General features: G+C 46.5%; 1 protein-coding gene across 1 annotated transcript in view; it reads right to left on the bottom strand.

Moving 5' to 3' along the window:
• The window catches only part of SLC35F3 (solute carrier family 35 member F3), a 108,060-nt gene extending 85,069 nt beyond the window's left edge, over positions 1-22,991 (bottom strand). The window contains exons 1-2 of the mRNA XM_050770473.1: positions 22,641-22,991; positions 5,650-5,974 (exon numbers count right to left, since the gene is read on the bottom strand). Coding sequence (XP_050626430.1) covers positions 5,650-5,974; positions 22,641-22,716 — 401 coding nt within the window. The 5' untranslated portion in view covers positions 22,717-22,991. The remainder of the gene's footprint in view (positions 1-5,649; positions 5,975-22,640) is intronic.
• Between the last annotated feature and the right edge of the window lie 4,642 nt (positions 22,992-27,633).

Genomic DNA, 27,633 nt, shown 5'->3' with positions numbered 1-27,633 from the left:
AAAGTGACAATTAGAATGCTTTTTATTAACAGAAGAGTGTGATGTAAGTCTCAAAAAGTTGACAGTTCAAACAAGTTTCATAATACTTCAGGATTCACACTCAAAATTCTTGCTACTGCTCAGGAACTAGGCATCCTGTCCCCCAACAAACAAACACCTGACAGTCATTCCACCTCTTATCTGAATTGGGACCATATGCTGCAGCCAGTTACATAATTAGTACCATGAATCCTACTTTTGAAAGCAGCTGATTATACCAGAAACTTCTGGAGGCTCCACTTGCCTGGCAAATACAGCCCCAACTCCTTGATTGGGCACCCCAAGTCCTTCCCAATGGACCTTCAGCTGAATTTGGAGTCCCAAGATCTACTGTGCCCTTGTCCCTCACACCCAAGCTACAGCCAAGACAGTCTGCCCTCAGCTCTTGCCCCACTTCCTCCTTACATTTTATTTTATTTATTTTTTTTAATAGGAGACTGTCTCCCACTCAGTTGTGAGTTCCTTAGGGTCAAGAACAACAGCTGTCATTCACGTCTGTCCATGTGCCCACATAGATATCAAGGAAGTATTTGTTGACCTGGATTGACCTCCAGCCTTGTCCTTCATTCCATTTTCTACAGAGTGGCAGCAGCTGCATTTTGAAAGATCCAATCTGATCACTGCTTCCATGACTCCTGCTGATATTCACACCGGAAGTGAAACTCCTCAGCATAGCGTAGGAGGCTCGCCAGCATCTGCTCCACCTAACTGCCGAGTCTTCTCTCTCACCTTACCCCACTTACATCCTACATCCTGGGAAGAGCTCTGTGTTCTGTGTCCAGCCTGTGTCCTTTATGCAGGCTACTGTCTGCTTAGAATATTCTTGACCTTCTCCTTCAGCACCTAGAGAACCATCTGCTTGTCCTTAAATAAATTGTTTCTGGCTTACTTATTTATTTTATTATTATTTTTTTTGGACACAGGGTCTCACGCTGTTACCCAGGCTGGAGCGCAGTGGCCTGATCACTGCTTATTGTAGCCTCAACCTCCCAAGGCTCAGGTGATCCTCCTGCCTAGTCCCCTGGGTAGCTGGGACTACAGGTGCACCATCACGCCTGGCTAATTTTTGTATTTTTAGTAGAGACGGTTTTGCCATGTTGCCAAGGCTGGTCTTGAACTCCCAGGCTCAATCAATCTGCCCGCCTCAGCCCCCCAAAGTGCTGGGATTACAGACATTAGCCACAGCGCCAGGCCCTACCTAACTTCTTCTAAGAAACTTTTGTACCCTGCCCCAGGACACATGTATCTGGGCCTTCCCCCACTCTCAGCTACCTTGCATGCACCCCCACCCTGTTTGGCTATCTGACTCCCTTTCAGGTTTTGGGCTCCTGGAGGACAGAGTCCATTTATCTTGTAGTTCTAGTGCATTGCCTAGAGAAGATGCACAGTAACTATTTTCAGAACAAAGCTCCAGATTGCAACTGCTCCACTCTGCTCTTTAGATTTTAAATGGCCAATGAATGTTACAGCTGCAAGACCCGATATGGTTCCTGCGTAAGTCTGGGTGGCAAGGTACACACACCCGGCCCTTGCAGGGGTTAAGATGAAAGGCATCTAAACTGCCCTTTTCCCTTTCTGGGCTCTACTGTTGCTCAGAATATCTGAAGCAGAATCAATTGGCTGGCTTACAGAAAGCCTGGAACTACAAAAGGCAGAGAAAAACATCTGTCACCACTGCACCGTTCACTTTTCTTGGCAGCCGTGTGATAGCAGAAGGTCTCAGCACTTGCTTTTGAAAACAGGTCATTACTGCTGCAAATTCCTGGAAGACCTTTGAACAAGAATGAAAATGCCCCAGATCTGCTCCAGCTCTGCTGACCTCTCAGATCTGAAAAGCTGCATTCCTGTTCCAGGGTCAGAGGGGCCAGGAGGCTGTGTGTCATCACACCTGTGCTCAACAGTCTCTCCCAAACACAGACCCGATACAGCCACCTCCCTGTGCCTCCCCCAGATGCTAGGTGGTCCAGGAGACTGTGGTTCCCAAGCAGCCGCAAGCATCTCATGACTGAAGCCCTCTCTGAGTTCTGGGCACTATTGCTTCCTCAGAACATCCCTGAGGCCAGCTTCAGTGAGAAACAGGGAAGGTAAGGGTTGGGCTGCCTATCATATTGGAGAAGGAAGCAGCTCATTGTACACCTGGATGGTTGAGTGCTTGCTGGGAAGACTATAAGGCAGGGGCTGAAAACCCATATGAGGTTTGCCCATTCACGTCTAATTCCTGACAACAGTATCTGGTCATGAGAAGCCCTAATCAGTGTTCTTTTATGCCCTGTGAAGCCACTAGGGCCACAAGTTGATTTCTTCAGGACTGACACTTGCATGCAGCGTAAGGGTTGACACTCTTGTAGTTTAAATTGGCCACCATGAGGTAGCCAATGAACAAAGCACGGGCAACAGCCTTCAGTATAACCCGCAGAGGCTATCACAACACAGTACTGGTTCCTCGCATTTACACAACATGTTACAGTTTATAGGGCGCTTTCATGTACAGTGTGTCATTTGATCACACAGCAGTCTTTTGTGCAAGACAGTGCATATATCATCACCTCCCATTTACAAATGGGCATCTGAGGCTCTGAGAGCTTTGAGGACTTGACCACGGAGCCTCCTGTCACGAGTGGCAGAAGACCAGGGCTCGAAGAGGACCAGAGCTCAAACATCCTCTGGGGCCCAGTGGATTCACTCATCAGTTCTACATGGTGAGGTGAGTCCTAGTTCTAACATTTGGTAAAATCAGCAGCATTAAAAAAAAATCTGTAGCTGGGACTCAACAACTCCAGGGCATTTACAGTTAAAGTGCAGCCCGTGGGCCGGCAGCACTAGGATTCCCTGGAAGTTCCTAAGAAAAGTGGAATCTCAGATCCACCCAGACCTACTGAATCAGAGTCTGCCTTCAACAAGACCCCAGGGAGCCTCACAGGGCGTTGCAGTTTGCGGAGCTCTGTGCTGGGGAACACATGCCTTCCTCTCTCCGCTCTGAATTCACCCTGGGGAAACAGCTCAGTTGGGGAGGGTTTAGAGAAAAGAAGCTTCCATCTGATTGCCTCCTGATAACTGCAGGAAAAGCGGCTGTATCTGTCCAGCTCCCCTCTCGGTGGAACAGGTCTCTGTTCATCTCCTTTTCTTCCCAGCTCCCTGCTGAACACTTTTAGCCAACAGACTCATCTCAGACAACTCAAAATCTCTCTGGCAATAATTTTGATAAAAGCATGAAGATGAAAGATGTGATTTCAGTCTTCCTTGATCTCTGAGAATCCCAAAGTCTGTTTAAAGTACTCCCAATATGAGCTGTGGCAGAGTTGTGATTTCCTAAGGAAGGTCTGCAATGTTAAAATGTCTCTCTCCTTTTGAGGAAGGATCTCTCTTCACCCCTCCAATGGTGTATATGGCTTGATTGACACGCTTAATAATTGGCTGGTAAATTAGCAGCTCTGCCTAGCCACGGGGCTAACACAGCTTACAATCAGAAACAAACAAACAAAAACCAAAAAACAAAACAAAAAAACAACTTTTTTAAAGAGCTGGAGCAGAATGTGAAGACAGAAATTGGGAAAGGTTTTAATAAGTTTCACTAATAAAGTTGGGATTATCCTCCCTCTTTTACATTGTTCGCCAGTTAACAGGGCAGTCACCAGATTGTTTTAATGGTTCTTTTTGAGCACTTTTTATGGGAAGACAATAGGTTGAAACCAAGGTGCTGATGTTTTTCTATGTATAACTAATCTTCAATGACCTTTCATTTTTTCCTACTTTGACCACATAAGCACCACTGATCTTGATTCCTTCTGTGTGGTTTTCAGTACAATAGTTTAATGGTGCCAGGCCTGCCCTAAGTGGCTGGCGGTGACAGTCTTCTCCCCAGGTAAGTGGTAGCCATGGAGTGCATTTGGGACAACAGCCAGTGTTACCACTTGTGGGGGTGTCTTTCAGCCTGTATGGTTGAAGGTAGCAGGAAAGAAGCATTTCATCTTCCCTCCCAAAAATTCTTGATCAAGAAAGTGCATATAAGCTCACTTTTAGCATTTCATTAGAGGCAGTAGCATAGCATCCTAATCAGTTTTAATGAAAGGCAAATGCCTAATTACAAATTAAATACACGTAGGGATACTTAACTGTTAAATACATCATTTACTAAATATTAGCTTTTCTCTGGGACTATTTTACTCTTGCCTTTGGGACAATCTTGGGCCCTAATGATTTGTTTCCTTCTGTTTTTGGCTTCTATTCAGAAGAGGGTGCATTAAGTGCCTCTTTAGCAATTTCTGGCTGGTCCATGAGCCACTGGGTTAGGTCAACCCTGAGGATCAGAATTCTTTGCACCAAAGCTGTTTCACTAAGGGGACCTGTGAGACTGGCCATGTGATTCTAGTCAAGCTCCATCAGAGCCCCCTCCTCCAGAATTCATGCTGTGATTTACAAGTAGGTCTTTTAAAGGAGCCAGGCCAAATTCCCTCCGAACATTAAAAAAGTATCACACCATACTTCCAGCTACAAGTTTACAGGGACAAAATGGTAGATTCCCAGAAAGAAATTCTGGTCCAGGTGTAGACCTCCATTTCCAAACCTCTTTGTTCCTTGGACCCAATGATGTTTTTAGTTATCCTGTATCTTCTAAGGGGAACTTCAGGACATAGCAATCTTACGGGGGTATGTGTTTGGCAGAGTGGGGTGTGGTGGGGACGAAGGCAGTGGTGAAGGAATGAAGACTCTTAAATGCTCACTTTCTCCTCACCTCTGGGACTGATAAAAGATGAGTTTCCAGGGCCTGCTGTGTCACCTTGGCCAGCATTCATTTCTGTTTTTTTTTTTTTTTTTTTTTTTTTGACTAGGCCTGATTTGGGACAGCCCTTGACATGGCCCACAGAAGGCCTCTACTTTGGGGAAACACTAGATGCTCTTATAGGCACAGATGAGCGCCATGGGTCAACACCGACAATGTGACTCCCGGGGAGGGCTGCATGAGCCCTCCTGCATACTGAGGTAGAGGTTGAGGTCAGGGTTTCTGGCCTCTTTTTGAAAGGGACGTCATCCCAATGGACTCCATTTGAGAAAATAGAGTCAACAAAGCCCAGACACTGCTTTGGTTTTTACCATCACACTGGGAGGTATTCAGACCCATGCAATTACATACCCGAAGCAGGGCATGTCTTGGGATCAGAAAGAGGATGAGTAAGGAAGTCTCTGCAGCGAGCATCTCCGTGAGGGAAGTCAGCTACAGGAGGCGTCCGAGTGACCTGGCCCCATGGCCTTGCGGTCCTCACCCCAGCTTGCTGAGGGATGAACTGCGCTACACAGTTATCCCATTTCTAAGCTTTCTGGGAACCTACTACTTGCTGTCTCTGGAAGACACTGCTGCCTGCTTTTATATAAAGGTGGTCCCAGGGCTGAGGGGCAGGAGGCAGAGAGGCAGAGGAAGGAGGCGTTCACTACCCAGGGTAGAGAGAATTCTGCTCCCTACCCCTCTCAGAGAGCAGGTGCATTCACTGCGACATCTCTCCACGGGCTCCCACTGGCTCATCCCAGCGCCTGCCACCAGGGGCAGCTCTGCAGAGTCAGCGCTGGATGGAGCAGCCCCGGGTCAGGAGGCCTCCTCATGCAGGACGCGCTTACCTGTATCTCTGCTTCACAGACTGCTTCTCTGTGGACTTGCAGACGTGCCCCACGTAGTACAACGGGAAGAATAAAAAGTTCCAGTTGGTGGCAAACCACGTGAGGGTGAAGGGCGCGTCGAACTTCCTGAAGGTCAGCTTGGCGAGCTGCGTGGAGCCCGCCCACGAGGAGCACACGCACAGCACGACCGCCACGCCCCAGAAGATCTTCTTGAGCTGCGCCCGGGAGCACGTCCAGCAGCGGCGGCTCGCTCTCCCGCCGGTCTCCACCCCGGCCGGCGCCTGGGCCTCCGCCGGGCCCGGGGAGTCCCGGGGGCGCTCCTCCCCTGGGGAAGAGAAGGGCGTGGTTAGCAGGGCCTGCAGACCTTCACCCCTGCACTTAGCAGGGCGCTGCCCTGCAGCCATTGTCACCGCCAGCTACCTGGCGGCCGCGGGAGATACCGGGCGCAGGGGCGGCTTCTAGGACGGCTGTGTGACACCAAGCTGCAATAGAAAACGTTTACACAGGTTTTCCTATTCTCCAGAACCTCCGCTCTCCAAGTGTGGTCCGTGGGCCGGGCAGCGTCAGCACCCTCCCCAGTCCGTCCCCGGAACTTGTTGGAAATGCAGAATTTCAGGGCTCACCCCAGGCCCCCAAATCAGAACCCGCATTCCTCAGGTGATCTGCGTGCTTTGGGAGACACTTCTCCAGAACACAGAGCGGCTGAAATACCTCCACTCTCAGTTATGGCAGTTGACGAGTACTCACGTGCTCCTGGGTGCCGGGCAGTACTGGGGGCTGGAGATTCCTACAGGGCGAGGTCTCGACCTCTAAAAGATCCCAGTACCTTGACAGAGGTGGCCTGTTACTTAAAGGCACAGTTGGCCGAGACTCTCTCCTCTTACTTTGTATGTACGGCAAAAATAGAGTTCGCCACTCTTACTTTTCTATCTGCTTTAACTGGCTTCCTGCTGATAGCCTCCAGTCCCACTTCGAAGCTTTACTTAAAAACCACAACCTCTGGCAGCTGGTGTGTGAAAGGCCACAGGCACTCCATTCTAGAGCTGTGTGATTTCTGGAAAGCAGGCTGCAGCCCAAAGCTTGGCTCTGCCGCAGTGTTGCTTCCGCAGACCAGAAGAAGGTGAAAAGGCGTTATTTTCCACTGTTTGCTTTTTCATTCACGATTGTGTGCGTGTCAGTCAGCTGGAAATTTAAACAAAGCTGTAGCCTGTGTCGGGTGTAACTACGGATGGATGCAAATTTCCAGAAGGCAGTGTACCTGTCTTTTATAATGATGTTGTGCCTGGCACCGAGCTGAATGGAGGCACACTAGTGCTAAGAGGCCATTTTCACTCTAGGGGAGGAAAAGAGTCCTGAATATATTGGGGTCAAATGTGCTTTCTCTACATTGTTTAAACTTAATTAAAATAATTTTAATAACAAACTGAGTTTTGTATATCATACTTTCTGAAGCATTATGAGTCTATGAGGCAAAATTGTGATTAAATGTAACCTAGTTTTCAGGTGTTTAATATCGTTAAGCACCGGCTGTGCTGTATCTGTTTCAGCCAAAGATAAACCGAAGCATTACATGGCTAGTCAGAGATAATGTACTTTATTGGGTCAAATTCTGTTTCGCACTGTCCCTATTGTGCTTCATTACTTGCTTTATGAATAACCTCCGTCCTTCTCTTACTTTTCATGTGCTCACATATCCAAGTTGGAAAGTCCCTGGAAAACCAAATGTCTTGCCACCCTCTGAGCTTCTGACAAGCTGTTTGTTCCTGCATGGGCTGCAGGGCAGAAAGATGTGGAGGACAAAAGGGAAGATTGATTGCCAGCCTTTTTGGGGATCTGTGTGCTTATGCCCTCCTACCAGGATCTCTTGATGTTCCTCACGGTGAATTCCCACAACTTAATGCAATTGCAGTTTCAGACAGAAGCATGCACATTTCAATTTACACACGGATTACCTGTCATTTTGAATTAGCATCTGCAGCTGTTCATTATCGGGATAATTTGCAAGGTGTGTTGGAGGTTAGAGGGGTTTGTCACTATTAGCATCACTGTCAAAAACTCATCCTGAAAAGATGATTGTAGAGATGAAAAAAAAGTTCACAAAAATAAAATGCAGTTTCACGGTAATAACTTCCAGTGAAAGAATGAACTCCAAAAGAGGCTGAATAAATTCAGCTCACAGCATGTTTCTTCATTGAATGTTTTCATTATAGCAAATTAAGCTTTAAAACGTAGCAAACTAGGCAGTGAGGCTGCATGGCTTTTACAATGAAGGAGAAAATCATCAAATCATGTAATTTGGTATTGCTACACTGTTTCTATGGATTTGGATTAAAGAAGTTGTTCTCTAACTTTGTAACCTCTGGATCCTCAAACCAAAGGAATACGAACAAAATACAAACAAAATTAAGACACTTAGAACTAAACTCACTACTCTGTTATTTGAAAATAACCACATTATAAATAGAACAACGTTTTACAAAATGTAATGCAGTTAACAGGCGTTATAAGGAAAAAAGATTCCACGCTTGAATAGATTTGGAAAACACCAAGTAGAACAGACAGATTCCTTTGCTGTAGGAATATTCAGGGCCAATGGATATTGTGAATTTCCAGGAGGCTGCTTCCCATATTATTTAAATTGTAACACCTGTGGTAGGGACTACTGTACTCTGGAATACACTTTGGGAAACACTGGAATATACCCATTAAGAATAATAGACAACCAAACCCAATTCATTGCAAACCTCCCACTTCACTATACTGCGTCTTTTATAATAATAATCACTTATCAGTTTCATTACCTCATTCTTCATACTGCTAAACACGTCGTACCTCATATAAATAAAAAGTATTTTTTATACATACATCACAAAATTGCTAAATAGTAAAAAGAAAAAGCAATTTTTAATGATGTTAGCACCCAGAGATACCACAATTGACATTTGCTGCCGCATTTTCCCAGTCTTTTGTGTCTGTGCAACACACACACACACACATGCACACACCCCTCTCAGCAGAACTGTGCCCCTAGCACAGATGAACACACAAACCCATTTACACACCCAAACTGGAAAATTGGGATCACACTGTGTTTTTATCTTTCATTTATTTAACCTAACTTAAAATGAACAGCATGCACTTTTTACATCTCACAGGCCTATGTACAGTGCAATGCATCCTCAGAGCCTTTCAATCAGACAGGAAATTGCTGTGAAACGTGTGCCCTGTGCCAAGAGCTTTGGGTGGTCTATAAATAAGCGTAAAGCATGATTACCATTCTTCAGGAATGGACTGTCTATGTCAGAGTGACGAAAGATCCATGAAGGAATTACAGAACAATTACGTGTAAAATAGAGATTCGGACTATATAACAGGAATTCTGCAGAGTGTGGTCAGTGTGCATTGGGATAATAGTGAAAAGAATTAGAAGAGGCAGGTGGTTGGCCTGGGCCTTGGAGGATAGAACATAAAAGTAAAAAATAGGAGCAAAATTCAGGGTCAGGAATACCCATGACCTGACCAGGGGCAGTGAGGATGGTGGTGAGAACTGAAATTCACTGCCACCTCGTCACTCTGCAATGCCTCATCTTGCTTTGGTTAGACATGCCACAGGAGAAACTGCCAGGTTTGCTGAAGGGACTGGAGCAAACTCAGATGTTGACTGATCCTACTTTATTAGGAAAGTGCAAACCACAACATCCATAACAAAGTAATACAGTTAGCTGAAGAACAAATGTAGAGTGACACAACAATTTTGCTTAGCAGATGCATTTATTTTCTACTATTGGAAGTGCACCCCACACTTCACATCATTTCCAGGGTCATTTTCCATGAACTGGCTTACTGATGCTCTGGCTTACTGATGCTCAAACAGATTTCAGACAGAAGGAGTTACAATGAGGAAGCCTATATCTCTTTTCAGAAGCCTTTCAAATCTTCTAAGTGTAGGAAATTTCTGTTTAATTCTGCCCCCCACCTCCAAAATTTCAGGTCAAGTGTTGCCTTTGTTTGATTTCACTCCTTTATCACAGTTGAAAGAGGCAGTGCTTCAAGGAAATCAATGCCAAAATTAGCCTCACACTGTTTACTGCCACAGCTCCTGGGACCATGGGTATGCAACTAGAAATACTACTTATGTCACCCTCACCTTCACTCTCCAACACCCCTTCCCCACTAACAATCCCTCTGTTTATGATCATCTTGTGCCTTAAATTCTAATCTTGTACTTTAGCCAGCAGTTCTGGGAGCAATGCAAAGCAGATTATACACTCTAGCCCAATGCTTATGCTGACAGATGCTGTAATTGTGGATTCAAGCATCTCCCTGAAGCTGTGTCACCTCTAAATTCTGTTTATGCTACTTAATTCATCCATAAATGCTGGAGGACAGGTGGGTACATCCCAGTCCTGTTGCCTGAGTTGCTTCCGTTAAGCACGTGTGTGTGCGTGCGCACGCGCGAATGCAGGGGGAGTGTTCTCATGTGTACTTTATATACTCCATGGCATGGTGAGATGTAACCATGCCTGTGTGTGAGCTTCCATTTTAGCCCTGTCTCGGTGTCCTGAGGGCTGTCAGGCAATTTGTTAAAACTGCATAAACCCCACCACCTGCAAAATCACACTTTTTGCTTGTGACCAAAGAGAGAAAGGATTCACACTCTTTGGTCAAACAGAAGTAGTACCTAGAGGCAACGTCTGCGTAGCAGAAGGAAAGTCTAGGTCACAATGGGTGAGCTGAAGGTCTAGTTTAGCTACCAACTCATTTGGGTACCAAAGCACACCCTTAGTCCTATGAGCTGTCCACTGCTTAGGCCTGAGAAAATGATGAATTGGGTGCTTTTTCTTTTTCTTAATGTAAGTCACTTTTACAATGAAAAGTAAGAAAGATTGGAAAGTCATTCATTCTCATCTCATAAAATGGCCCTTTTGAACTTTCAAGAGATCAATAATGTTTCTTTTATGAGCTTCCCCGAGAATAAGTGGACCCTTGTTGACTCCTTTCTGAAAAAGTCTCCAGGGAGTTTGCCCTTAGAAAGTGCTCAAGTCCTTTCTTTCATTTTTGTTTTTTAATTTTATTTTTATTATACTTTAAGTTCTAGGGTACATGTGCACAACGTGCAGGTTTGTTACATATGTATACATGTGTTATGTTGGTATGCTGCACCCATTAACTCGTCATTCACATTATCAAGTCCTTTCTTTAGGGTAAGGGACCCAGAGCGGGTATCAAAGACCACCAGCTGGCTGGTGTGAACCAAGCCTTTCTAACGCAAAGGAGATAGAATTGCACAGGAAATGGGAGATGATGCCTCGCAACTGACATCTATCTCAGTAAGGGCTATAGAGTTATTTTAGTTGTTTACAGCTTTATTGAGATATAATTCTCATAGTATAAAATTCAGTTAACAACACGACTCAGTAAGTTTTAGCAAATTTGATTTGTGAAACCATTACCATAGCATCGTTTTGGAACATTTCTATCATGCCGAAATGAGTTCTGGTGCCAATTTGAAGTTCTCCCTGTTCCCACCCTCAACCCTAGGCAACCATGAATGTGTTTTCTGTCTCTATAATAATTTGCATATCCTGAACATTTCATATACATATACAGACTTTCACATCTGACTTCTTTCATTTAACATCATGTCTTTGGGGTTTATCCATGTTGTAGCATGTGTCAGCAGTTCATTCTTTTGATGCCTGAAGAGAATTCCATTGTATGGATATACCAAATTTGGCTTATCCATTCATCTATTGATGGACATCTAGATTGCTTCCAGTTTGGGGCTGCTATGAAGAATGCTGCTATGAACATTCACCTATAAGTCTTTGTGTGGATATATATTTATTTATCTTGGGTGGACTAGTTTTTAGGCCACTCATTCAACAAATCTTAATTGACCACCTACTTTGCGGTACAAGGCAGATACAACTTTTCCCTCATAGAGCTTGCTTAGTCCAAGTGGCAGTGCTTCAAGTACCCATATCTTAGAGGATTAAGGGCATCTAATTGCTTCCAAACAGGACACAATTAAGAGCTGCTCTGGAAACTACAGTTCCACCTTCTTCCATCCCTCAACTCCTGCCCCTTTTTCCTAGACTGCATGAAAGACAGGGTCTGATGAAAACTTTCCCATTTATTGATTACTGATGAGTACACCATCCCAGGACCTGGCCAACAAACTAAATAGCTTTTGCAAAATGAGAAGCTTAGAAGAAAGCTTTTGTTTATGGCCATTTGCAAGTGTAACTTATCTTCCAAACAATCCATTTCAGTCTTTGTTTGTCTTTTCTACTCATTAAATACTTGCTCAGTGAATTTATGTGTGACATTATTTTTAGGCAGTGATGTAGAGGAAAGGGGAGGAGACTTGCAGAAAAGGCTTTCACACATATAAGGCCAACTACGTGCCCCAAACATCCCAAAGCAATTCGCACTTCACATGTCCCAACCCACTTGCCCTTGCCAGATCATCCATATGGATTCCTGGATTTTGGGTCAGAAAACACTGCCACCATTCACATGGGGCCGAAGCCCCAGTCATGTTCCTGACTAGCACAGGTTCCAGGGAAAGAACAGAATCTATGGATAATTGAAGTTAGATGTTGACCATAGGTAAAGGAAAAGGAAAGAGAATAGAGAATTAAAGGGGCAAGTGGTGGTTAGACACCCGATACATACACCGCAATCTCTGCCAATAGATGTTATATATCTTTTTATACCCATCACGATGGTGGAGATCAGTAAGATTATTTCCCTTTTGCATATTGGACAGCTGAGGTTCTGAGAGTTAATATCCCAAGGGTACAAATCAGTGAGAGGCTAAGGCACAGTTTTAACTTGGTTCTGTTTGACTCCAGAGCATCAACGAGAATCGAGAATGTTCTCATTCCTCTCGTTGTCCCCTTTGAAAGCTGACCAAGGTCATGGTGCTGAACACCTCATTCAGAACTGCGTGTCACTAAAGAGGGACTTCAGGTTTGCAGAGGACAGAAACACATTTATAACATGGAAGAGACTGAGTATGTATGGGACTCTGCACTAGGATTTGCTGTTCTGGAAAGAGGGCGTTATGGACTGAGTGATTGTGTTCTTCCCAAATTCATGTGCTGAAGCCCTAACATCCAGTGTGGTTGTGTTTGGAGACAGGGCCTCTAAGAAAGTAGTTAAAATTAAAGAGTCTAGGTGCAGTGGCTCATGCGTGTAATCCCAGAGGTTTGGGAGGCTGAGATGGGTGGATCGCTCGAGCCCAGGAGTTCAAGACCACTATTGGCAACACGGCAAAACTCCATCTCTACAAAAAAAAAAAAATACAAAAAATTAGCTGCGCATGGTGGTGCTTGCCTATCGTCCCAGCTGCTTGGGAGGCTGAGGTGGGAGGATTGCCTGAGCCCAGAAAGTCAAGGCTGCAATGACAAGTGATTATGCCACTGCACGCTAGCCTAGGCATAGGAGTAAGACCCTGTTTCCAAAAACAAACAAACAAAAAACCAAAAAAGGTTAAATGAGGTCATAAGGATGGAATTCTAATCTGGTAGGATTAGTGTCCTTAGAAGAAGAGCCACCAGAGAGTTTGTTTTCTATCTCTCTCTCTCCATACACACATCAAGAGAAGAGGTCATGTGGGGACACAGAAGGCAGCTGTCTGCAAACCAAGAAGAGAGCCCTCCCCAGAAATTAAATTTGCCAGCCCCTTGATTTCAGATTTCCAGCCTCCAGCATTGTGAGTAAAAAAATGCCCTTTTTAAAAGCTATCCAGTCTATGATATGTTGTTATGGCAGCGCTAGCTAATACAAGGGGGTTACAGTAGAGAGTGTACTGCGCTTGAGAAGGTGTAAAGCTGGACTAAGAGCCACCACTCTGCAGAATGTGTATGACATGCTACAGATGGCAGAGTATTTATTTTGATAACCTATTAGGAGAAGAAATAACTTTATTGGATTAGAAATATTATATGCTATCTTATATTTGTTTGCCTCATGTGAATTGCTTGAATCTTTGTTGTAAAGTTATTTCTGGAGGCAGTGTGTAGAGTTGGGAGAAAACATGGCAGTTGTGAAGTTGTGTTTAAAAACAAAACTAGTGTTTTGCACTGGGAAATTATTCTTCTTATTAGGATAAAGAATTAGGAGGTGAACAAAAGTTGCTTTTTGGGGATGGAATGGAGTGGTGGAGGCTTCTTTGAGATGCGTCTGATCTACTCTGAAGCAGTCTGAGAGCTGGTAAGAGTCAGGTCTTGATCCAGCTCAGTTTTCCCACCCATCATCACCATCTCAGTAATCAGATATCTAAATCGGCATTTCTACCTCACTTCCATTTCCTTAGAGGTCCCTGAATAACTCTCAAAGGGCTGAATAACTTCATGCAGTGGATTTAAGACAGTCCTGGAATGTACTCAGCTTAAGGTGAATCATGACTCTTGAGAAACTGACAGGGTATGGGTAAGCCTTAAATAATACTGTTTGTGCCTTGGGGGAAGAGTCAATGCCTCCCCTTGGGAGGAAGCAGAGCACTGTGTTTTAATACTTGGTCTGAAAACATCTGAACTTGAGGGCATCAGTTTTAATCTATATGCACTGCTAGTTATGGCCTGTGCAGTCTCCTGGAATTTCACCATTTTCTGTGGCCTGGGCACATGATGCCTCCATAGACACAGCCGGTACTCACAGTTGGTAAACCTGGTGATGTTTTGGTGCTGTTAATGACCTGCACACAAAACCCAGACAAATATGCATACTCCTCTTTGCTGGTGTTTTTCCTCATCGATTGTTAGCATCTCCAGATTCTTTGGCTTCTATGTGTACTGAAATTTGGCTGTTGGAACGCAAAGGATGAACCACAGTTTTATAGGAGGGCAGGTTATAGATAGGACAGTACCTCCAGGCAAAGACACTGCCCACTGCTACAGGCTGAGGGCTCTTGAGGAAGAGGGGCATGCTGGAGCCTTCTCCTGTGGAGTTGCCGGCCCACAAGACTCACCATGGCAGTGCTGGACAGCTATGGGGGGATGGGGGCATCTCTGATCCTCTAGTCAGAAGAGGTGTGGGTTTTGGTGGATGAAGTGTTAGATGAAAATGAGCAGAACAGAGCAAAATTAAAACACCGTTTTCTCAAACATACCTCCAGTTCTCAGCAGAGTCATTGTACATCAACAAGGCAGGACTAAACTTGCTTGGTCAAGGACCAAGGTGGGGTTGGTCTTAAGGTATTAAACATGACCTCTCAGGCTTAATCTCCTACCCAAGGATAGACATTCTGAACCAACAATGGGTGACATGTCTCAGCTCATTCCTGGGCATCGAGGCTTTAACACAGAAACACGGAGACTGGGACCAGCCCCAGGCAAAGCTTGGAAGTTGCACAGCCTCTCTTTGGCATCCTTCTGTACCTCTTTTTATGCCATCTCATCATCTGGGGTTCCGTCTCGTGGAGCAAGTTGTACTCGTGTAGCTAGTCTTTCCATCCCCTGCTCAAATGCTAAAACCTACTCTCAGAAAGAGCACCTGTTTGCATGCACACATATGCTCACATACATGCACATGCTCGATTCCTTATTGTTCCTGGTCTCAATTCCTCAAAGCTCTGCTCTCTGACTATAGCTAATGAAGGGTTTTAATCAGATAAACCAATCTCTGCTAACGAGTAAGCAACTTAATAGACTCTTAGAATGTTCCTGCTGAAAGAGACAATGGAAGATCTATTATAATCCTCTTTCTTTGTAGCAGGAGAAGCCCAGGCTGCAAAAGGCCAGGTGGCATGTCCAATATATTAATTAGCTAATGGAGGAGCAGAAAATGACACTTGAATGTCCCCACACCTCATCCAGTGTTCTTCCCTCCAGTCCCTTCTCCTGAGCTACACGATGTCTTAACCAATGGAAATGTATTATGCGCCAAAAAGGCTTTTAAGAATTAAATCTCTTCTTGGCTGTCCCAATAGGGCTGTTCTGAACCCTTTCCCACCTCTTCAAGTCTTTAAGCCCCATCCATCATTTGCGGCAAACAATGACACTTCCTACATTACAAAGAAGATCAAAGTCACCAGCACGGCTCCCTTAGCTTCCCCTCTCTGCGTCTTCATGATTCTCTGTGTCTTTGCCCATTAAGCTTTCTCTGCTCCTTTTCAAAGACGATCATTCCCTTTCTCTGTCTTGTGCTTCCTCCCCTGGTATGCTGCCTCCTCTAGGCCACTGGTGCATTAATTTTTGCATCAATTATCTTTCTCTCCGGGCAACCTCAGACCTGCCCTGGAATCAGCCTGGCTCTCTCAAAAGTTATCTCCCTCCCTCTTAAGACAGCATAGCTTCTCAAACCTCCCTCACTGTCAAACACTTCAACCAAGTAATGCCCCCGCCCACCCTTGCAATCTGGCTTGCAGACCAGCACCCACTTAAAACTGTTTCCACAAAATCACCCTCTCTTGGCTGGATCTGACACATCACTCTCTCTCTTTCTTCTCGATTTTCTTCCGGTGGTCTCCATGCTACAGTACTATCTGAGTCCTCTGGTCTGGACGGTCAAACTTCTCTCCCGACTCCCTTATCTCCTAAATGTTCACGGTCACCAGGATTCTGTCTTTGCCCATTTATTTCCATATCACCTGATTGGTCCCTCAGGCTTCACCGCCTCTTTCTGCCACCTCCCTGCCTGCTACACATCTGTGTTTGCAGGCATTGGCCTCAAACTCAACTTTTCTAAATGTGACTCCCCCATTTCTCCCTCCCAGATGTGTTTCCCCTCCTATCTTCACTGTTACTGCTAATGGCATCTCTATTCCCAGAATTGTTCAGGCATAATCTTCAAAGCCGTATTTCATGGCTCTTTTCAGCCTTCCTACTTCACACTCTCACCACGGCCTGTTGATTCCTCCTCTATCCTGTCCTCGTCCTTGCCATCAGATGGTACAGTGGTTAGGATGTGGGCATACCATGTGGCAGTTGTCTCAAAGAGTGAGTTACCTGATTACCCTGCAATCCTATTCCTCACTGCACAGTGGGAATTACGTTAGGAGCCACTGCAGAGGCATGTCGTGAGGACTGAATCCGGCAACCCAGGTTAAGGGCTCATGGTGAGGAGGAAGCAAATGTTACTACTGCGGTTATTACCATGAACTCATGGGTGGACTGCTGCTGTCACTCCCCAACATGTCTCCTTGTTGCCACTGGACACTTTCCAGCAGGGTTTTAAAAATTTTTCGCTATACCTTCAATATGACACGCACATGCGAGCATGTACACATGAGCACACACACACGCCCCTGAAATGAAAGCATCTTGGATCCACTCTGACTCTTATTACATTTGATAGACAGTGGCAGTTTTTATTGTATTCTAATTCCTTTAAGAAGAAATACTTATTGCAACTGATGGAAGAGATTTCATAACCCAGTTTGAACACCACTACTGCCCATGACCGTCTCTTTTCTCAGTCTCAGATGGTGTTTTCTTCTCTTCTCTGGCTCCCCCTGTTTCAATCTTCTCTTCCGAGTCCAGCGTTCAGGATGCCTCAGCGTCTGCCCATGGTCTAGCTTAACCTCCCCTCCTCCTGCTTCTTCTGATCACTACGCTCTGGCCCAGTAGACTGCCTGCTGGTCTCCCAGCGCCACCCTCTCCTGGCTCTGTGCCTTTGTCTGTGGCTCCCTCTGTCAGGAAATGCTGTATTCTCCCCTCCCACCTCTGACAGCCCAGGGCAGAGGCAACCTCCTCTACCATGCCATCCTGACTGTGCTCCCAGCAAAAGCAGTTCCAATAAATGTTTAACCGTCACCTGGAGTGTGGTGACAAGATGAATTCTGAGGCCACATCCAGGCTCAGCAGGAAAGAGTATCCTGTCAGATTAGGTCATTTTTGCAAAGAAGGGGGTAATGATGGCAAGCAAGAGTGCTGTGTAGGGGCCATCTGCATCCCAGCCAGAACTGAGTTCGCCCTCAGCTGAAATGCAGCATTTGCTTTATACTTCTTCCACAGAATCAAACACATTACATTTCAGTGTGCATTCTTTATTGGTGTGCCTTTCTGACATTCCTCACTCGTTTGGAAGCTCTATTGGATCAAAGATTATGTTTCACTCCTCCTAGAGTCCTTACAAACATCTGGTTCATTCTCTTGGATATATTAGGTAAAATATTTGATCACGACATGAATGACTTTTGCCACTGGAGTTTCAGATCTAGGGCTAGCCAACCAGGGAAATATTTTGGGTTGAGGGAAACTCTTTGGCAGTATACTTCTCAAGAATCCTCTTGGACTGGGCCAGCATCCTGGGTCTTCATATACTATTAATTGAGCATTCCAGGATGACCATCTTATCCTATCAATAGGAATAAGGTAGTCAGACCTACTCTGGGGGCAGCTGAAACCACCCAACACTCCCAAAGCAGAGGCACTAAGAATATGACACACAGCTATGGGGCCCGTGAGCCCCCAAGGGGGTCCCAACCACTGAGTTATATTAGTTATATTACAGTGGGAGGTTTTTTTTTTTTTTTTTTTTTTTTGAGATGGAGTCTCTCTATGTCACCAGGCTGGAATGCAGTGGCATGATCTCGGCTCACTGCAACCTCCGCCTCCCCGTTCAAGTGATTCTCCTGCCTCAGCCTCCCAAGTAGCTGGGACTGCAGGTGTGCACCACCACGTCCAGCTAATTTTTGTATTTTTAGTAGTGACAGGGTTTCACCATGTTGGCTAGGATGGTCTTGCTCTCTTGACCTCGTGATCCACCTGCCTGGGCCTTCCCAAACTGCTGGAATTACATACAATGGGAGCTTTAGGGAGCATTTACTGAACATCTACAAAGTGCCATGAGCTGATATAATTCTCTTTCCTACTCAAATGAAAAGGAGTTGTGCAAAGGTTTTGCAACATTTGCAGCCAGGTAGATACAGATTTGAAGCCTGGGATCCCTGTTTTCTAATTACAGGACCTTCTGTGAATGATTTTTCTGAGCCTCAGTTTCCTTATCTATAAAGCTGGATAACAATACTTAGCCTTGCTTAGGGAAAAAATAGAGATAATGGAACAATCTCTCCTAGCATAGCACCTGCAATATAGTAGACATTCATTAGCAAAAACTATTATTTGAGTATTAAGAGCAACATACCATCACCCTTCCTTTCCTAGGACGGAACTGATTCCTGGAGAGCTTTATTCATTAGCCAGAAATCACTTACCTAGTGAGAGAGCTGGGTAGACCCAGTCCATCTAATTCCAAAGCCCTCACCCTTTCCACAGCACTACTTGCTGCAGGCCTCTTGGGGGAATTCACTGTACTGTTCTCAATGATTAATTCCTATTGAATGAAATTTCAATGAACATGAATGAGCTGATTGTGAGTAGAGATGATCCTAGTAAACACTAGTCTATTAGAGATGTGCTACTGATCAATGCTCCGCTTCTGAAAGGAAAGCCAAGCAAAGGATCTGTGAAAACAAGGTATGTTTTTAGACATGACAGATGCCATCAATGTCGCCAGAACATACTTTTCAAGCCTTAACCCCTATCTGAGGCCCAGCCCCACTCTCCTCATGCTTCTGGGCTGAGCCCAAGTATCCATGTTCTCTCTGCCTGAAACTGCCTCTCCTCCCCTCTGTACCAACAAGCTTTCTCATATCCCCCCAGCCTCAGTTGTGATGCCTCAGAAGGCCTCCTCCTCAGGAAGGCCCCCTCCTTAGAATGGCTCCTTCTTAGAAAGGCCTGTTCCTCAGCAATATCTCCTCAGAAAGGCCTCTTCCTCAGGAAGGCTCACTTCTTAGATGGCCTCCTCCTCAAAAAGGCCTATTTCTTAGAATGGCCTCTTCCTCAGAGACCTTTCTGAGGAGGCCACCCCAGGAAGGCCTTCTCCTTAGAAGCCCTCCTCAGAAAACCTCCTCTCCTCAGGAATATCTTCTCCTCAGAAAGGCCTCTTCTTAGAAAGTCCTCCTTCTCAGAAAGGTCTCCCCCTCAGAAAGGCCCCCTCAGAAAGGCTTCCTCTGTAGAAACCCTCCTCCTCATGAAGGCCTCCTCCTCAGGAACGCCCCCTCAGATTGCTCAACTCTCAGTGTCCCTGTGACACCTTGCTTTTAGTTCAATATCAGAACTTACTACTTTGTATTTGATAATTTATCTATCTATCTGCATGTCTCTTCCCCTCTAGACTAAAATGTCGTGAAGAGAATGAAGCTAGAATTGTTCCTTTTTGCATTTCCAGGGCCTTGCTACATTGTCACAGGACACAGAGTAGGGTTGGATGAAGTGTTTGTTGAGTGAATGAAGTCATCTTGCCCATCTTCCTGTGTTTGAGTTTAACCAAGCTTTGCCTTTTCTATTTTGGTTTTATATGTACCACATGCTGGTGCCTTCTTGCCTCCCCTTAGATGACACACTCTGCGAGCTAATAAATATTCCTCGCTGGCTGCATTCCCTGCCTGTAGCCTGTCTGCCATCCATACAGAAACACCCACAGCATGGGGACCACCTTGCCCTGTGCATTCAAGTTAAAACAAAATGATTCAACACTTCCAAAACCGGCACATAAGATGCAAATGGTTTCCAAAAAATAGACCAAAAGCCAAACTGAAGAAAAACACCAAGGAAAAAAACCAGGCAGAGAGAAAAAGCTATATGTGAGCCAGGCATACCAAGGGCAGGTTTTATCAGGCCCCGATGGGCAGACTTTTTTATGGGATACTTGTAGGTATCCCGTGCAAAACGCAACTGGGGGCTTGCTAGGCATTTTCAGCTACCTCTACCTTATTGCACTTCCTCACAGCCTGCTGAAGTAGGTTGTTCCTTCTCTTTTACATTTGAGGAAACTGAGGCTGTTTTCATGATTTACACAAATCCAACTGGAAAAGGGGAAGAGCCCAGTCTCGATCCTCAATCTGACCATTTCTTAGTTCACTATACATTTCCATTATCCACAGGCATTTATGAGGAAATGCTAGTTCCAAAGCCAAGTCCATGACGAGGCAGTTGCTGGTGTTAGTATGCACAGGAGACTCTTTTGGCAGCAGCCCTAAGGGTTTGTTTCTTTTTTGGGGGGGGGGGGTGGTTAATAGGAGATAATTCTCATTTTCATTCCCTGAAGGCAACCTCCAGGCTTGGCCATAGGGAAGTACCTGTGCCTCGCATGCCACTCACTGCCTCCTGCAGCACCTCTGAGGCCACAGTACCCAGTTCAGGTAGCTCCGCCATCCATGTCCTGCCCCACTTCCAGTGCTGTTCAAACCTGTCCTGCCCAAGGAGGGCTGGGAGTGTCCCAGGGAGATCCCCTGCTGCTGGAGAGCGGGACCGATCTGCCCTACTAGCAGGTAGGAGTGGGGCAACTTCCCATGACGACCCTATGCGTGAGCAGACACTCACTCCCTCCTTCCCTCAGAGAAATAAATAGCCAACCCTTCCCTCCCTAATACATGTGGCCACGTGTATGCCACACATACATGTGGCAATGTCTGGGAGAAGGCTTAGAAATACACACATCCCTGGAAGAGGTAGCACTTGCACTAAACTCAGGGGTAGATGGCTGATATCAAGTCATTCCTGAGGTTGGGATGGAGGAGAGAAGAAGACAGCCACAAGAAGGAAAAAAAACCAACCTCCTAAAGATAGAAAATGATGAGAACTAGGTAAGTAGTTGCAGTTCAGTGCAAACTGATGTTCTGGAAAAAATGCATAAGCTTTGGATCAGACAGCCCAGGATTCCATTCCTGCTTCACCACCTACCAACTGTGGGTCTAGGACACATGCACCCACCTTGCTGGGCCTCAAAGTGCCCCTCTGTAGGATGGGGGTCATAGTACTAGGGCAGCTGCAGGCAGGCCTGTGTGGATAGTTGAGCTTGGAACATACAATTACCAAGCCAGCCTCTGTCTTGTCCTCGCTGCTTCTGAGATTTATTGTAATAAATGAGAAATCATGAGTGGGAAGCAGGGTCCACAGAAGCCTAGAGAAGTCCAGGCTTCCCGGGAACAGCAGAAGTCAGGCTGTGTCCCAGCCCATGGCTGCCCCTCACTCACCGCTTGATGCTCATGGGCTCTGTTAGCTCAGCACAAGCAAAGGCCTAGAGGGCAGCTCCTGGGACCTAGGGGATGGTCGGCCTGCCTCACCTGGCCAAGGTGGCTTGCTCCTGGGAGAGGGAGTTAGTCATTCCACCTCTGCCTCCTGGGAGGAGGAGTTAAGAACTGGGACTGGTCCCTCTGCCCCCTTCTCCATTGGAAAGCCAGGCCCCTTAGGCCAGCAGAAGCCGCTGTGTCTGAGGAAGCTTTCCTTGGTGGGCTGCTGCTTCCCCTGCCCTCTGGCTCACATTTCCTGGGTGAGAGCAGTTCCAGGCAGAAAGGACAACACGGGGAGGAGGAGGACACCTGCTGGGGCCCTCTCACAGCCCATCTGAGCCCTCTCCAGGGCCAGGAAAAGAGCCTGTTTACAGCCTGGTGCTGGCTCTTCCCTCACCTGTGCGCCCCGCCCATTCCCAAAGAGCAGGGCAGTCACTTGGCTGGCGGCCGGAAAGGCTTCGGAACAGGCAGGAGAGACGTGTCCTTAGCTCGCTGCAGCCCTCTCCCACCTCTACCAGCCACGGGCAGCACCTTTGGTCGGCCTGGGGGTGAGGCACAGAGCTCCACACCCAGGCAACTCAAGTGTGTGTGCGGTGAGGGGACACTGGGAGCGGCTGGACGACCCCCTCCTGCCGAACAGACAAGAGCCCCAGGACAAACTGGGATGGAGGTGAGGGTGCAGCTGCTGCCAGATGCGCTGGGTGCTGCCCAGGAAGGAGAGGGTTGGGGAGCCGGGTGCTCGCTCGCCGCAGCAGCTCACTCCTGCTCGCCAGGGAGCTCAGGGCAGCCCCCGAAGCTGCTAGGTCCCCCCACGCAGACGGCGGCGCTCTGCACTGCGGAGCCGCGTCCTTGGGGAGCAGCACCCCCAGCCCCGGCGCCCCGCAGTCAGGCAGCTCCCCCTCAGGGTGGCAGCATCCCCCGGCTAGGGTGCAGGGACCCCCGGGGCGAGGCGGCCGCGCATTACCTTCCACTTTGGTGAGGGTCAGGACCGGACTGTTGCAGGCGCTGAGCGGGGCCACCCGGGCCGAGTGCTTCTTCATGATGAGCTGGCCGCCTGCAGGAGCGCTGCCGCCGATCGCCTACATCCTGGGGCCGGCTGGAGCGCGCCTCTCCCGGGCCCGTGGCCGACGCGGCCCTCCGCCGCCGGGGAGCACCAGCGGTTCGCCCCTCTCAGTCCCGGCCTCCCCGGCTGCCCGCCGGGCTCCGGTCGCCGCGTTGCTCACTGCGGCGGCCACCCTGCAGCGCACATCCTCCCCGGCCACGCAGCCACTCCACACACACGCGCGCACAGCCTCCTACTTGGAGGTTGCTGCAAACTCCAACGTCACGTACAAGTGCACTCCCTGCTCCCACCCCGCAGCTCACCTGCTCCGCCCTCCTCCCCGGGACGCCCAGCCCCGCAGCCCTCATCCCTCTCTTCCTCCCAGCCAGGTCCTGACTGCAGCCTCTGTCCACCACCTCCCTGAGGAGCCCTTTAAAAGGACCAGCGCCTGCGGAGGGGAGACCCTGAGAACTTAAGCCTCAGTGTTGCACAAGTTTAAAAAGGGAAGTGCTTGACTTTGGATTGAGAGTTGACTCTTCACTGTTCGAAGTCCTGAATTATTTCACAGGGATAGTTGGAAAAAAGCAAAGCTTCCTAAGGCTGGCATTCACTTCTTGAGTCTAGAGGCACATTATCTTGTCTGGCCCCGTGGACAGCTCTTTTTCTGCAGGGTGGAGCAGGGGGTGGTTCAAACACCACAGAAGCAAAACAGCCACAAGAAAACAAATGCTTGAAGTGATTTCTGCTCCCACCCCACTGTCTCAGTCTGGAGATCCAAACTCACCTGGGTAGCAGGAAAGCTCCTTTTCTGCCCAGCTCCCAGGTTCTTGCTTCAGCTGCAGGTCTGACATTTGCCTCTGCAGGCACCGGCTTCACTGCTGTCACTCAGACACAGCTGTAAGCTACTGGTCGATGATGCTCGTTAAAAAGCTATGATATATACCTATTGCATCACTTGCCAGCACAATCCCTGAGTGACCACTGAGTCCAGAGGGGCATTTATCCCATGACAGTGCATCATCAGAGGTGCCCTGCCATCATCCCTGCATGTAGGACACACAGGGCTCACGCAGCCCCAGAACTCCCAGGGCTTGTGCTCATCTCCATTACACATGCCCAAACATCCGTCTGGGTCGCAGCCTCAAGGATCAGTTGAGATTCAAGGTGGGTTTTCTTGTTATTGTTGGTTAGGTCTTTGCCTAGAATTTCAGAACCTTCAATACTATCCGGTTTCCTGTCTCAAAGTTAAAATTTCATTGTATTATGTCATTCAAGTCCCCACAAGGGTAGCTCTGTGGAGTGGTACAGGAGAGAGGGAAATTCAAGCAATAGGGTTTCCTAGCTCAGCACCTACCAGTTGTTTCTGGTGACATCCACCTGCACCCCCCAGCTCTCTGGCAGAAGTGGCTCCTAGGAGTTGCTCTTGTGGCATTCTTGTTATTACTTGCCCTCTTGAACAGCTGTAATGAATGGAATGGCTCTGATCTCCAAAAGGTCAGGGCTTCTCAGGGTTGCTTCTCCATCACTACAGCCAAGGAAAAGGTATTCAGGGTCCCTGCAGAGCCCTCTAGTGGTACCCCTCCACATCATATGCCTCTTACAGGAAACGTTCCAAGACTCCTAGTGATGACACTACAATAAGCCAATAAGCCATTTCCTTCTTTGGAAAATTTAAACTCAAATAAGCTTACAGCAAAAGAATTATATATTGTATATTAAAGAGGATCTTTTTACTGCAAAATAATACTTCTATGTGTTCCATCAAGTTCAACAATAACATTTATTATATATAGTAACTAAACATATATCACATAATAATTGGACACATTTTTGAGCACACTTTATGTATTATTTATGTTAACTGTTTTACATAAATAATTTCATATCCTACTCTCAAAAGCTCTGTAAGATTGTTGTTACCTCGTTTCATAGATGGGGAAACTGAGGCTGAGAGGATAATGTCACAGGTCACAGAATGAGTAACTGGTCAAGCAGGGATTTAAATCCAAGTGTGAACTATTCAAAAGCCTGAACTTATAACCCTCCCAGTGGGTCCCTCCCACAACACATGGGAATTCAAGATGACATCTGGTGGGGACACTGCCAAACCATATCATTCTACCCCTGGACCCTCCCAAATCTCATATTCTCATATTTCAAAACCAATCTTGTCTTCCCATCTATCCCCCAAAGTCTTAACTCATTTCAGCATTAAGTCAAAAGTCCACAGTCCAAAGCCTCATCTGAGACAAGGAAAGTCCCTTCCACCTATGAGCTTGTAAAATCAAAAGCAAATTAGTTACTTCCTCAATACAACAGGGGTACAGGCATTGGGTAAATACAGCTGTTCAAAATGGGAGAAATTGGCCAGAATGAAGTGGCCCCATGCAAGTCCAAAATCTAGCAGGGCAGTTGAATCTTAAAGCTTTGAAATGCTCTCCTTTGACTCCATGTCTCACATCTGGGTCATGCCAATGTAAGAGGGGGGTTCCCATGTTCTTGGGCAGCTCTGCCCCTGTGGCTTTGCAGGGTACAGCCTCCCTCTCAGCTGCTTTCACGGGCTGGCATTGAGTGTCTGTGACTTTTCCAGGCACACAATGCAAGCTGTCTGTGGATCTACCATTCTGGGGTCTGGAGGACAGTGACCCTCTTCTCACAGCTCCACTAGGCAGTGCCCTAGTAGGGACTCTGTATGTGGGCCCTGACCCCACATTTCACTTCTGCACTGACCTAGTAGAGGTTCTCCATGAGGGTCCCACCCCTGCAGCAAACTTCTGTCTGGGCATCCAGGTGTTTTCATAGATTCTTTGAAATCTAGGTAAAGGTTCCCAAACCCCAATCTTTGACTTTTCTGCACTTGCAGGCTCAGCACCACATGCAAATTACCAAGGCTTGGGGTTTACACCTCCTGAAGCAACAGCCCAAGTTCTATGTTGACACCTTTCAGCCACTGCTGGAGCAGCTTGGATGCAGGGCACGAAGTCCCTAGGCTGTACACAGAATGGGGACCCTGGGCCTGGCCCCAGAAACCATCTTTTCCTCCTAGGCTTCCAGGCCTGTGATGGAAGGGGCTGTGGTGCAGACCTCTGTCATGTCCTGGAGACATTTCCCCCATTGTCTTGGTGATTAACGTTCAGGTTCTTGTTACATATGCAAATTTCTGCAGCTGGCCTGAATTTCTCCTTGGAAAATGGGATTTTCCTTTCTATTGCATTGAGGCTGCAAATTTTCTATTGCATCAGACTGCAAATTTTCCAAACTTTTATGATCTGCTTCCCTTATAAAACTGAATGCCTTTAACAGCACCCAAGTCACCTCTTGAATGCTTTGCTGCTTAGAAATTTCTTCTCCCAGATACCCTAAATCATCTCTTTCAAGTTCAGTTTCACAGATCTCTAGGGCAGAGGCAAAATGCCAAGAATCACCTTTGCTCCAGTTCCCAACAGGTTCCTAATCTCGATCTGAGACCACCTCAGCTTGGACTTCATTGTCCATATCGCTATCAGCATTTTGGGCAAAGCTATTCAACAAGTCTCTAGGAAGTTCCAAACTTTCCCACATTTTCTTATCTTCTTCTGAGCCCTCCAAACTGTCCCAACCTCTGCCTATTACCCAGTTTCAAAGTCACTTCCACATTCTCAGGTATCTTTTCAGCAATGCCTCACTCTACTGGTACCAATTTACTATATTAGCCCGTTTTCATGCTGCTGATAAAGACATACTCAAGGCTGGGAAGAAAAAGAGGTTTAATGGACTTATATTTCCATGTAGCTGGGGAGGCCTCACAATCTTGCTGGAAGGCAAGGAGGAGCAAGTCACATCTTACGTGGATGGCAGCAGGCAAAGAGAGAGCTTGTGTAGGGAAACCCGCCCTTATAGAACCATCATTTCTCATGAGACTTATTCGCTATCATGAGAACAGCATGGGAAAGACCTGCCCCCATGATTCAATTACCTACCAGTAGGTCCTTCCCACAACACATGGGAATTCAAGATGAGATTGGGGTGGGGAGACAGCCAAACCATATCACAAGTGCTCAAAAAATACTTGTCTGTTTTTAAAATATCTACTTTCTGTTTAACGCAATGCTGTGTATAAAGTCAAATAGCTAACAAATACTGTTAAAGACCACTAAATCCTTTTTTTCACATGCAGCTTATCCCAGGAGTTTTTTATACTTGGGAGGTCATCACCTTATCATGTCTGTTAACTTCTGCTTACCGAAGAGGAGTTACTAATTGCCATCTTAACTTCTTTCCTTTAATTTTAAGCACTCTATGCTGTTTCTATTTTTCATTTTCCATTCTCAACCCCATCAGTCCTATATGCTCTGTCTGCTCTGTTGTGTTTCAACAGCTGCCCCTGTTCTACCCTGCTACCCCTCAAAAAACCAAACTTTCCATACTCCTTTTCAAATCAGGAGTTTTCTGTCTGCTTGACCATATGAGTACGAATATTCCTTAAGTGAACACTTCTTTTTGGGAGTGGGATGTGGTGGGAATGCCTATGTAAAAACTCACATAAACAAAATTATCCAAGAAGCTAATGGTGTACTGGTGTATAAGCATGCACTACTGTTTTGAGAATTCCAACAATTTAAAGCTTCACTGGAGCTTTTTTTATTATGGCTTCACTGGAGTCAGGCCATAATAACCTATTCTAGGATACTTAGGAAATTGCCCAAGCCCCACCTAAAAACTCAAATCTCACAAAAACTCCAATCTCACATTTCCCCCCCCCACCACCAAAAAAGTGCCAATACTTCTTCCAACAAAGAGAGCTGAGACCCCTGATATATCAATGGCAACAATACTGTATAAATAATATCCAGACAAAAAGATGGGTCATTTGACCTCTGACCCCTATTCCTCTTTTGAGGGTGTTAGCATGAGATAATATCGGGATGAGATCATT

Source organism: Macaca thibetana, chromosome 1 (genome assembly GCF_024542745.1).
Source record: "Macaca thibetana thibetana isolate TM-01 chromosome 1, ASM2454274v1, whole genome shotgun sequence".
Taxonomy (NCBI): Eukaryota; Metazoa; Chordata; class Mammalia; order Primates; family Cercopithecidae; genus Macaca; species Macaca thibetana.
Note: the sequence above shows the minus strand (reverse complement) of the source record. Positions and strands in the feature narration are given on the sequence as shown.